The sequence below is a fragment of the Bombus terrestris genome, chromosome 2 (genome assembly GCF_910591885.1).
Source record: "Bombus terrestris chromosome 2, iyBomTerr1.2, whole genome shotgun sequence".
Lineage (NCBI taxonomy): Eukaryota > Metazoa > Arthropoda > Insecta > Hymenoptera > Apidae > Bombus > Bombus terrestris.
In genome coordinates this window covers 980,813-993,080 of record NC_063270.1, presented here as the reverse complement: position 1 = coordinate 993,080, position 12,268 = coordinate 980,813, and the positions used below count along the sequence as shown (strand labels likewise).

The 12,268-nt window shown below is 40.2% G+C and overlaps 1 protein-coding gene across 7 annotated transcripts in view; it reads right to left on the bottom strand.

Annotated features, from left to right (window-relative positions):
* LOC100650714 (RNA-binding protein Musashi homolog Rbp6) overlaps positions 1-12,268 on the bottom strand; it is a 777,530-nt gene that overhangs the window by 36,820 nt on the left and 728,442 nt on the right. For 6 of the 7 annotated variants that reach the window (XM_048412611.1, XM_048412610.1, XM_048412616.1 and 3 more), the window contains one exon: positions 11,541-11,624. In XM_048412611.1, coding sequence (XP_048268568.1) covers positions 11,541-11,624 — 84 coding nt within the window. Of the gene's footprint in view, positions 1-4,839; positions 5,853-11,540; positions 11,625-12,268 lie in introns of those variants that run through there. The other variant, XM_048412626.1, reaches the window with a different exon arrangement.

Here is a 12,268-nt window from a genome sequence, read left to right as displayed (position 1 = left end):
TAATTCTTTTTTTCTGTCTTTATTTCTTTCTGTTCATTTCCGATCACGGTTATTTCGGTATACGAGTTTTTTTTAGCGGATACCAGAGCAATTAAGAGGCTCGGTGGTTCGTTGTTGCTCAGAGTTGGGGAAGGGTAGCTGCGATTTTTTCGTTCAGCTCTCATCGTGAAAAAATATTCAGCAAACACGCTCGCGGCAAAATCGCGCTCGTTTCGATGACAGCTTCACGCTAACGCTTTCCCAACACTGTTCCTCTGCTGGGTAGAAAAATCGTGACTCATCGATGTATGGAAGTATTCAAACTCAAACAGGATTTTTTTTCAATAGCGGATATATTATTTCTCTGCAGGATGCGTGCGTAGAACACGTAGACTATAAATTGGCTGTATTTAGCTAACGGAAAGGTACTTCCTTGCAAAAGGTGTACGTACGTTCGATGCTTTGACGCAATGATCAAATTGTAACAAAAAAGATCAACATGTAAGTGGACAAATTTCAAACATCGACCAGTCACGTTCTCACCAATTGTAATGGTATGGATCTCTTTTAAAAAATACTGATAGAACTGAAAATAGAGTTTTCTAGTCAGACAATACGATTGTTTCGTCTCTTTGAAAACATGAGGCGATGCCAATCGCGAACGAACAAAATCTGGCTTGTCAGTCAAATCGTTCCTTGTAATTAGGGATGTCGCAATATCGCATTGTTTGCGACAACGATGAATAATAATAAAGCTAACACGAAACATCGAACGAAATAATAATAGGAAACGAAACAAGATAGAACCAAACGTGCCGCAAAAATATATAGCGAAAGAGAATATCAGCGATCATGTCCTTCGTAAGAAAAGGGATGAGCTTAAAGAGGCCGATCCGACGAATAACGCCGCGTATTACGGTAGCATATTTAATGTATCGATCAATGGTTGTTCGTCATCGTACAAATGAGTAATGTTCGATTGACAATCTATATACGGTTCGTATATCAACAAATATGAACAACATTAATTTACATAGTTCCCTTTGTATATTTATATATATATATATACATATATTTATATGTATATAATTCTTCTTCTTATTTATATGAATTGTGTATATATAATTTATTCCTTTTTATATATATATATAAGTATGTATATTTCCACGAGCACATACGTGGATGTGTGTATGGATAGCAAACACCAGCGTATTGTTAAGTTATTGCTGACCGTATTTGTACATTCCCTAGTAACTCTATCTACAGTTCGATGCATTCCACAAACAACTACGATTGGTTTTAACCATTAACTAACCCTTCTTTAACGGGTCGACTGTCGGATCATGATGCCATATTAGTGTTGTATATCTCAATATGATAATCTGAATATTTTAATATTTTTAATTAATTTCGTTGTCGATCATTAGTATCATCCACGTGATCACTTTCTAATGTCGGTCAATGCACAGGTTCTAGCAATCTCCACAACGTGGAGGTCAATGCGTTAACGATTATTTCGATATGAAAATTACGGCAATTTAATCTATTTATTCGACGTTTAAACAAGTGCCGATTAAAAAAAAAAAAGAGGACAAAATTCTATACGGTCAGATTCTGTCAATTTCGCACGTTTCGCGGAGAACCCACTGCACCCACCCACGTACCTACCCGTCCATATGTAACCGTATAAACGCGCGTATGTACACGCTTGGTCCAAAAGCGGCTCACGTCGCGCGAACGACATGCATAGTCGTATATAGCGCGCGATCACGACCGCTTTCCGACCGCTTTCCGACTGCTCCCGTATATTCCTGCTATCCCGAACGTATTTGTACCGAACACGTACGAAGATGAGATTCCGTTCGTCCTTCCAAACGAGCAGACGAGCCAATGTGTGTATGCGCGCTCGCGTGCACGCGCGCTACGACGACGCCGCGAAATCCACAGACCGGCAGGTGTCGCGTGTAAGCTTCGGATACTTGGGATTCTTAGCTCGAACCCCAGCCCTTCTCCGGTTCGAACGCTTCGAGCGCAGCTGAGAGTTACGTTGCGCAATATGTACAACGGTGTCCGGCGCGTCAGTGTGTACATGCGTATTCGTGTGTATGGTACAGTGGTACAAGGGCGTACAACCCTTTAGAAGCGCACGATACGATAGAAAGTGCAACGTCGCGGGAAGAACTGAAAAGCGGACTGGATTCGCGAGACTTTACCTCTCTCGCAAGGATGTGTATTATATAACAGGGAACGCTGGCAAAGATCGTAAGTTAGTTTTATGTCAACGCGATGCTTCGATCAGAACAGATTTATTTTTCAGGGGAGGTATTGATTCGACCCTTCGCATTTTCGCCGAAAAAATAACACTCGATTGAAGTTGCGTATATTGTGATTGTAAAGAAGAGCATCTTCTTGTATAGAGGTGAATGATAAATATAATAAATAGAGAATCTTTCAAGAAAACTTGAAAACGACGACCACATGGGGAAAATATGGTAAGTCTACTTTTATTGATTTTTTGATTGTTGTATGCTTTTTTTTATTAATTTAACGACTAAACGATTAAGAAATTTAATTAATTAGTCTGCGCAACTGATGTTATCAACACCTTTTAAATGTTCAAATATGATAGAGGACGCATATTTAATCCCAAAATAAAATAAGAAGATACGTTTTGACATGAAATTGGTTGACAATATGTTGAATTTTAAAATGGTTCTACAATAAAAGAATTAAAAATATAATTTATCATGTTCTTCATTTGTGATCTCCGTGTTAAAAAAAAGAAGAGAATATAAAGAAAGAAGCGTTACGTCGAAACGCAGGTACGAATTACATCTTGGGTCAATCTTCTTCGGAAGATCGCTGGGAATCGAGGCTCAATTTCTAAACGAACGGTTTTAGATAAGAATAGGAGAAAGAGAGGAAAAAGAGGTTACGACTGTTACGAACAGACCGCGTCGCATCGTTTGCTCGAGGGCTAATACGAGCAGTGGGGGTTTAGGACGCCACAATAACCCGCTGCCACCCCTCGAACACCCGTTCCCTCCTTGCGCGCCATCCATGGTAACGGTAACCAACGATTTATTGCGTGGCGCAACGAGCGCGCACAGTAACACGTTACGGTAATGACTGTGAAATACGACGGTGCACCTCTCCTACTGTGCAACCCTCAACCCCCTGGTTGCTTCGTCGTTGCCCCGTCACGGTTACACAGCCAGACTCCCAATGAAAGGACGGGACTTCGATACGACGTATGCGTGTACGCACACACGTGTGTATACACCGTGTGTGCACGCGTACACCGATCGTGCATCGAACTGCCGGAGAAATATCGCCGGGTTGAAAGAGTGTTCTCGGAGAAACCTCATCGATCGTGTGAACGACTGCTGCGCGATATCGGTCTGCTATGTTGTAAATAATGCCCGCGTGCAGGTGTCAATTTGGACGGAGCACCTATTACGTCGCGAAGAATGTCTGATGGAAGTATATCGAGGGTGGACAGGGTGAAAATTGTAATTGATTTATATTTCGATCTTCTGTATGAGGAAGATGGTGAGTAAGAGGATAGTGGCGTGTTTGATACGTAGATTTTGGATGGGTAAAATTGATGTTTCATAGAATAATTGGTTTCCATAACAAACTGTTGTTTATGACATATTCGTGTTTATTACAGTGAAAAAATGAAGTATGTATGTACTTTGGTATATTAGGTACAGATGACATAACGTAGTTGTAAATTAATATGTTTGGTATATAATTTGAAGTAGCTTTTGTTGATATAAAGAAAATATGAGTACGAGCATTTACCTTGCATAATTAATATAGAATGGATAGGAAGGATTAAAGCACTAAGGAACTACATTCATTAGTGTATAACAGTTCTGGGCTGGAAATCCATATACTCATAAAATATGTCAAATTATTAAGCATTTCAACCCTCGAAACGAAATAAAGTTTAGCCCTTGACAGGTTTTACGACCGCATTATATCTTTTGCACCCAGTATACCAAAATCAGAGGCCTTAACAGACTAAAAAGCTTTACAATCGCGATAAATAATTAAAGAAATTCCGAATTAGTTCATAGCAGCCCTTTAAAAATAACTTTGTCAATAGAGAGATATTGTGGTAATAAATTTTCTTGATGTACAAACGGAAAACCATCGCAAGTATATTTTATGTTAGAAAAAGTTGCGTAAATTTTGCACTGAATTCGACACGAAATTAATAAAATTTACCTATGGTTCTTGGAAAATTGATTCTCTGGAGTTTGAAAATATATGAAAGGCGAAGAAATTATAAATCAAGAGAGACTATTTTGGAAAAAAGACAATCTGCTAGAGTTGGTTGGTGAAAAGACAGCGTATAACTTTAAGTATGATGTTTAAAAATGTTGAATGTTTGAAAAGTGATAGGGTGGGATACTGATAAGTAGCGCGATGCAACATTTCGCCGCTTAACGTTCTATATCTCGTATATTTAACGAATCGCAACAACCATTAATTTGCTGGTACCCACTGAAAGCGGAAATTTCAATTAGCGCGAAGATTATAAGAATTAGGTTAATACATGTTCAAAATTGAAACCGATTTACTCCAAATTTAATCAACTCCTGACGACTTTTCGCATTGCACCGTGCAATGAATATTTACTTAGAACAAATATACAATGACCATTCATTAACCATATTTGAAATTATACTAATAAAATTAAAATATCGTGATTACTAAGAAATAAAAATAGCCTCCCCTTCGGAAAGTTCAAGTTAAATAACAATACAACTTCGCTAATGAATTTCATTGCTCGTAAATTCGTTTAGTTAAAGGAACAGACAAAAATACATAGAAAAGAAAACATGTGAATCTTTGAAAGAACAATTGTATTCTCAACGTTATGCGTATAATCCAAACAATAAATAAGATAACAAAAGTTTACAATCAGTGAACAATTTGCCGACGACATTGCGTATCCATTGCGTATCCATTGCGTATATTTTCGAAATTACTCTATATTCAGACTTTTTCGCATTGCAGGAAAACCAAGGAAAATGTGTAAGGAAGAAAGGAAGAAAAAAGGATGACTCTGAGAATTTAGAATAGGCGATAAAGAAAGCTAGAGACGAAAAGGAAGGGAGCAGAGAAAAGAGGAAAGAAGCACATAAAAGCTGTGCTGATTTATTTTTGCGTCTTATAAGAAATCTTGTGCTAAAGTTCGTCGAAGTCGCGAGATGATAGATTCGCGTACTAAACTTTCTCTGCCTCAGAAATGCAAAGAAGAAAAGAGAGAAGGAAACTCATTATCACGATTATATTCGGGAAAGTCGTCGTTACGTCTATTTAGTACCAATCCTACGAGAAAGCTCGATGAAACCGTTATTAGTCGGAGGGATAGACTCATTATAAGAAGAACTGCAAAAAAGAGCTGGATTTTGTCTCGACGCGAACGAAGAACTAAGCATTTTAGCAGCTCACCTTTCGCAAGTCTCTCTTTTTTTTCACACGATCTAATCGGTGTTATTACGCATATGTAATACACATCGTACTGATGAATCGTATATGTATTGATCGTATTATCATCTCGACTAGAAGCAAAAAATGCCGTTAGAGTAATATATACGCAACCCTTTGCTTTATTTCCCCCCTCCCCTTTCATGCATCTTGTTATTGCTAAATAATCACATTACGGTTATACAACACGCATCCCTCGATCCCGATCTACACGTTTCCCCTAATGATTCTCGTAGTACACACGCTCTCGCATACGTTCCACGACCTTTTGCATCGGTCCGCTCATTGTTCGGGAATGATTCTGTACTCTGTGGAGAGGCTGTGTAGCGATGTGTCTCCGGCTGATAAGGGCGGTAGTCCCAAGGCACCTGAAAGTACCACCAACCCCCTCTGAGTCCCGTAGTCGCACTGGGTGGTCGCAAGTTTTAGTTTTCTTTCAAAAAAATCTTTTTTGTAAGTCAAATCTTTCTTTCTCTTGCGCGCAATAACAGTCTTTCCTCTCAACAACAGTCTTCCTCCCTTTCTCTCTGGTGCGTTTAGGTTAGAAACGATCACAACATCGCATACGTTCTGATTCTCTGGTCAATGGACAAGTTGTCAAGGAATTTCTCGACAGTTGGCATGCAGCACACCACAAAGTGACAAAACTAGACGCGACTGGCACGTCGTTACGGAGAAACTGCGAGCACGGTGCCCCATGTGCTTGCTTATTTAGTCGGTCGGATTCGATCGCGAATGCAACAACTTCTCTCAACGTATCAAGCCGTCGGAGGAAGGTAATAGTTTCTAGTAGCTGGTCGTGGAAAATTATTCCCACGTCACTACATTCGCCAAAGTTTCGAACGTTCACAAAGGTAACGGTAGTTATTGGTCTGGCGTGTACAACATTCAAGCGTTTCTGTGGTCAAAGTGATTATGTGAGTAGAATTTATGATTTTCTTGTTGCAAAATATCAAAATTTCTTATTAAAAATTGGTTATGCGTAACTTAATTATCGGCAACCCAAACTGAAAACAATATAAAAGTTTAATGAAACAGACACCGTAAAATTGATTTTGGAATTTGTATTACACCCGTTAATTATTTCGTTGTTAAATGTATCGTCATGTTAGTTTCATGACAATATACGATATTATTCACCATGGCTATGTACGTTAACATCAAACATGTATTTGACACGATTTAACTAAATGTAACCAAACATGTAATCAACAAAATGAAAGTACTCGTATTTCAAAAAACATTAGCACCGTGAACCAGTCCATCGTCCGATATCCCGTCACAGTACAATTTCTCCCTGAAACAAAGAGCTAGCCCAGGCACAAGGAAATCTTTTAATCTCTCTTGATGGATCGACTCGGCGAACAAACGAGCAGGTTCCGTCGCGAGCGATTTTACGTGAAATCACTCTACCACCACCACCTCTTCAACCATCTAAGAGAAATCTATCTATCTATATATATATACACGTATTCCTTCATTGGGTAGTGTCTAACGCGAGTCTAACTGCCGCCCACGGTCGAACGAGAATTTCTCTCGATTGCAAATTTCGACGCGTGAGTTCGATATCTCTCGGAAAATATCTTTTCAACAAGGAGAAAATTCATTTTCGCGCACCGATCGCATATCGGCCACCCCTCTTTCATATTCGAAGAGAGAAAGAGAGAGAGAGAGGGTGGCTTCACCGACGAATGTTTTTCGGACATTGGGAGTATACGGACGACTTTAAGGCGGAGGGGTTTTCGTTCGCAGTGATCAATCATTGGTGGTTGTTACCCACAATTTCTTTTTCTCCCTTCTACCGCCATGCCTCGTGAACCATACGCAAAAGTACGAAAGAAAGCACAGAAAAAAAAGGAAGTAAGAGGAGGGAGCGTTTGCGGTCGCGCAACCGCTCCACTTCCCGGACTGGAGGTTATTCAAATGCGTTAAATAGCGGACGGTGAGGGAAATTGGAAACGATTCCAGGGAACATCGGGACGTATGGTCTCTGGAGGAAAGTAAAAATATGCCGGTTTCTTTTTTTGAAATGGCGGAGGGAATCGAAGAAAAAGAGGACGCACGAGGAAGGGATGTTCGTTCCGAGGGATGAACCAACGTCCGAAAAACATTATGCATTATTTATGAGTTCTCTTTCTGCTCGTCCACGTGAATTATTCTTAGGATCGATGTACTTCGACGGGGAAAAATAATAAAATATATATATCACGACGATTAGATCAACGGCGAAAAAAGCGCGATATTCGAAACCGTTTACGTTATTCGTCGCATAATATATATTGTTTTCGTCGATATACACACGATGTTCTTTTTTCACACAGCAGCGTTTACGTCTGTTTCCTTGCAGTTAATTTATGTCCGGTCGACGTGCATGGGACACCTGTCGCAGTTTGTCCGCCTCTATTGGCGTTATGTTATTGCTTTGCTATTTTCGTGTCATGCTTCACATAAAGGGGTGGTATCACAAGTTCAAACCGAGGGCAGGAAGGAGATACAAAGTGCAGGGAGGAAGAAGTTGAAAACTTTCGCCTCGAAATTTCCTCTTCGAGGAGCTCGCACGGAGGAATGACGAGAAAAGATCAAACAGAGAAAGAGAGAAAGTTCGCGGAGAAAGACGAGTGTAGCAGACAAATGGCCAAAAATGGACAAAAGAGAAGGGAACAAATGGGCTAGTAAGACGTGTAAGAGCAACGGTCGAGCGGCGGACAGAGGGCAGGGGTGCAGTAGTTACGGGGATCGAAAGAAGCTTTTCTTCGGAACTAGCATTACGTCTGCGAAAGCTCACCATAGGAGACGTGATTACTGTACTATATTTCTTTATTTTCACGTGGTTCCGTTACACACGGACATAGTTATCTCTCGAACGGTCGTTTCGACGCAACGCAGTAGAGTTTAACAAACGCTATCGATATCCATATCGATTATCTAAAAATAACCAATACGATAACGAGACTGCAAAAATACGGAGGGAAATAATTAACGAACAAATAAAAGTCGGCGGAAAGGACAGAACAGAAAGTATAAAACGAAGTAACAAATCGATGGGAATCGTCGATGACCACATTAAATTCCCGAGGGTCATTTTCGCATCTCGCGAGACGATCGAAGCGAGTAGTAAACGTATAATTCCCGGCTTCGGCACGAAATTTTATCTGATGGAGTGTCCTGGTTATGGGAAGCGACACGGTCGAATCTTCATTTTGGGCTTCTTCATTTGCTGAACGTGGGCCTGCGGATTTTCATTTCGAGTTCGAATTCAACATGAAGGGCGCTTGACCTCGAAAACTTTGCCCGCAGCTACCTCCAATCAACCGGTTCGATTTAGATCAGTCGATACCCACCTATGGACGCGTTCATTTTCCAAACGTTTCCTATTAATTGCTCTAGCCTGCGTTTGTGTATATCTATGCGTACAGGGTTAACCGCGATGCGGTTCACTCGCATATCGTTTGTAATCGATACGCTCCCTTTACCCCTACCTAATATTAACAATGACATTTTACCCCGTTCCGCGACCGCACGATTAATCTTAAATTACAATCGATTCGATAGTCAGTCGATTTAAATATATTATCGGAATTGTATACGTATTCGTTGGAATTGAAATCCGACGACTTCGTGTCTCGTATGAACGTATGAAGGTTCGTGCGCATACACTACTCGTAGGAACGATTTCCAGTGGAATCGTATCGCGTAATAAATAAGTTTACCCTATGCAGCGATCGAAAATTTATTTAGTAGCAGAGGGTATTCGTATCGTGGCCGTTCCTTTAACTCATTCGTTGAAAGTTTCATTTTGCTCGTTGGTTGTTTGCCTCATTCGTCTACATTGATCGATCCGATTCGATGTACGCTTTAACGATCTATACCGAGAGAAAGAGAGCGAGAAAGAAAAAGAGAGAGAAGGAGATGGAAAACGTAATTGAAATTGATTAATCGATTAGCAGAAGCAATTTTAAAGCGTTTCGAGGATCGTAAAGCCTCGATGCTTTGAAAGAAAATTCCGTACCAGCAGAGCAGTTTGTTATTGACAGTCGAAGGCACGCAAGATGCTATCGAATGCAGGAGGTAAGAAACACAGAGTTTGTTTAACGACGTAACTTTTCCCATACATCAGCTTCTCATTATCTTGTCCTAGTTCGCTGGATTCTTCTTCTTTTCGATCTGCATTTTTATCGCGGGACTTTGTGTATGCGTATTTCTCCGGACGAGCATCAAGAACTCGAATACGATTTGTTACGTTTGTAACTTGCAATATAATTTGATTGGAGAATAACCGTATCTTTAAACCGTAAATATCTTTCACTTTGATTCATGCGAGATTAAAAATATATATTCCGCGGAACGCTAAAAATAAAAACAAATTTGAAACGTATACTGATTATATGTCTATGCTGAATAAACATATTCGACATACGCGATTCTTTTATTTCATATTTCTAAGCGAGAGGCTTTAGGTTTCTATACACACACAAAATTTGTTATATAAACCAACCAATCACGAACTTATAAATTTTTATTTTAATTAAGATAAAAATCCAATAAAGATTATACTTTAAAGTTCTGTCAGCATTGCAGCAGTTAGGTTCGATATGAAATATAATAAAATATCAGTATATCGTCTTGTCTCTGAAGAAGCTATCTGCAATTTTTAAAAAATGTCAAGATAAAATTGTTATTTGGCACGAATTACAGCCGAATGTCCGAAATTTTAACAAATAGATATGTATCATAAGTAAAAATTAAACGGATAAATCGTCACAAGATGAATCGACTGTTCTTAAAATCTTTTTCGGGTAAACACGGAACGGGGTAGAAAATTGGCCGAAGAGAATCGGCATCTCCTTATTCCTATCTTAAATCTTAACCTTGACAACATAATATCGATACGATAATTTATAGCAATTTTGTACAACGTTCACCACTCCTTTCGTATCGAGTGAGACCGACTGTCGGTGCTCCGGCGGTCGAAACTTCGGCCCGGAAGTTGAGGATCGTCGGAACCCGAGCAAACGTTGCTGAATAATATACAACGTCCTTCGCGTTGGACGTACAGCGCACAACCGTACCGTTCCCGATAGAACGTCGGTCTGTGACGCAACATTAGATCACTTATTTTCCCGAGTGTCCTGTCGTCGAAAGCGGAACTCTGCCGCGGAAATGGATTTCCAATAGCTTCCGTGTCTCATAAACACAACTTGCCTGATCGGGAAAGGATACTGCGTAAAACGCGAGTAGAATTGACGATGCACGCTTCGCCCTCTTTAATAGAGGAATCGATTATGTTCTCACGAACATCTTTTCACGCATCGTCGAGAATTCGAACTCGCGACGGAGGTCACTTCGAAGGATCACTTCGAAGGACCACTTCAAAGGAGCACTTTGAAATCCGCTTAGAAATTAGTCGATTATTCGAAATTGTCAAGCTTCGAATCGAACTCGATCTCGAGTGCTTAAGGAGCCATTGTTCTCGGATGAGAATTTCGGCAAGAGGCCGACGGTCCTGTAACAAAAGCTCCACAACCTCTCAAGATTCTTGTGCGCACGAGATCTGCTACTTGCCCTCTCCTTCAAACCAAGCTTAATTTCTGACGATTAGCTCATCTTGATTTCCCGACATGCACTGGTAACCCGCCCGATTCTCGTGTTAAATAGACGACAAAGACATTGACGCCGGTGACGACGGTGACGACAGTGACGACGACGACGACGACGACGACAGTGACGACGACGACGACGACGACGAGCAGGCCAACGAGTAGCGACAGCGAGAGCACAGTTAGTAAAATGATGTAGCAATGGAAGTGAGTTTTTCTTTTGATTAGAGATATGTGCGCATAGCTCGATGTCGAGATTATTATTAGACATATATAATTAGTTAGTTCACAGAGGCATGGCGTTGTAGAGGTCCAAATTGGGATGGTAAAAGAGCGGTGTAGGGGTAGGCGGATTATGGTGGGGGGCAGGCTGTGCCTGTATTAGGTTCAAGTTCAGATTCAAGGGCGCGATGTGGGCCGCATTATGGTGGTTAAGGTGGTTAAGGCTAAGGTGGTTACCTGTCGGGTAGGGCAGTCCGAAACTAGGGTACCCAGAATAGCCGCGGCTTGCCGCGTATGCCGCGTACGCCGCCGCTGGGAAACCTGTGAACAGAGCAAAAGAATCTGTCAGCTTTTCTTCATTGTGCTTGGTTACTTGAGCTCGGAAGCTTTTCAGGAACGTATGGAGCAGGGTTATGGAGCGTGTTGAATATTTCGTGTCGAATCGTAACGATGCGTGTGAATGCGTGTGTTTGTTGCTAAAACGGGATACGTCGTTTTTCCCAATCTCTTCTGATTGCCAGCGAAGCTTGTGGATTAGTAGAAATTATGGAACTCTAATTTTAAAGCTGGTCAATTTGAATTATTTTAAGGAAAGCACTGCACGTACTTTTATTTGTTGTTCTTTAAGTTAGCGCTATTGTAACATTGTTACCTATTATGTCCGTTCCCGTGATAGTAGGCTTTCTTTTATTCGATTTAACATCAATAAATTGCCAAATCAGCACATGAAAATTATTATTTTATTTATACAAGTAAATGTCTTATAAGTACGAATAATTGTTTATTTAACTAGACTACTGTGATACGTTTATTTTGAATCGAGAGTACAAATGAATATTTAACTATGAAAAGAATCTTGACATTAGGTAACCATACTACTAAGGTATTTCTAAAGCACTGTATAATATCATTAGAAACTTCTAATAATTGTTACATTACAGTATATAAATTGAAAAGTATGATTT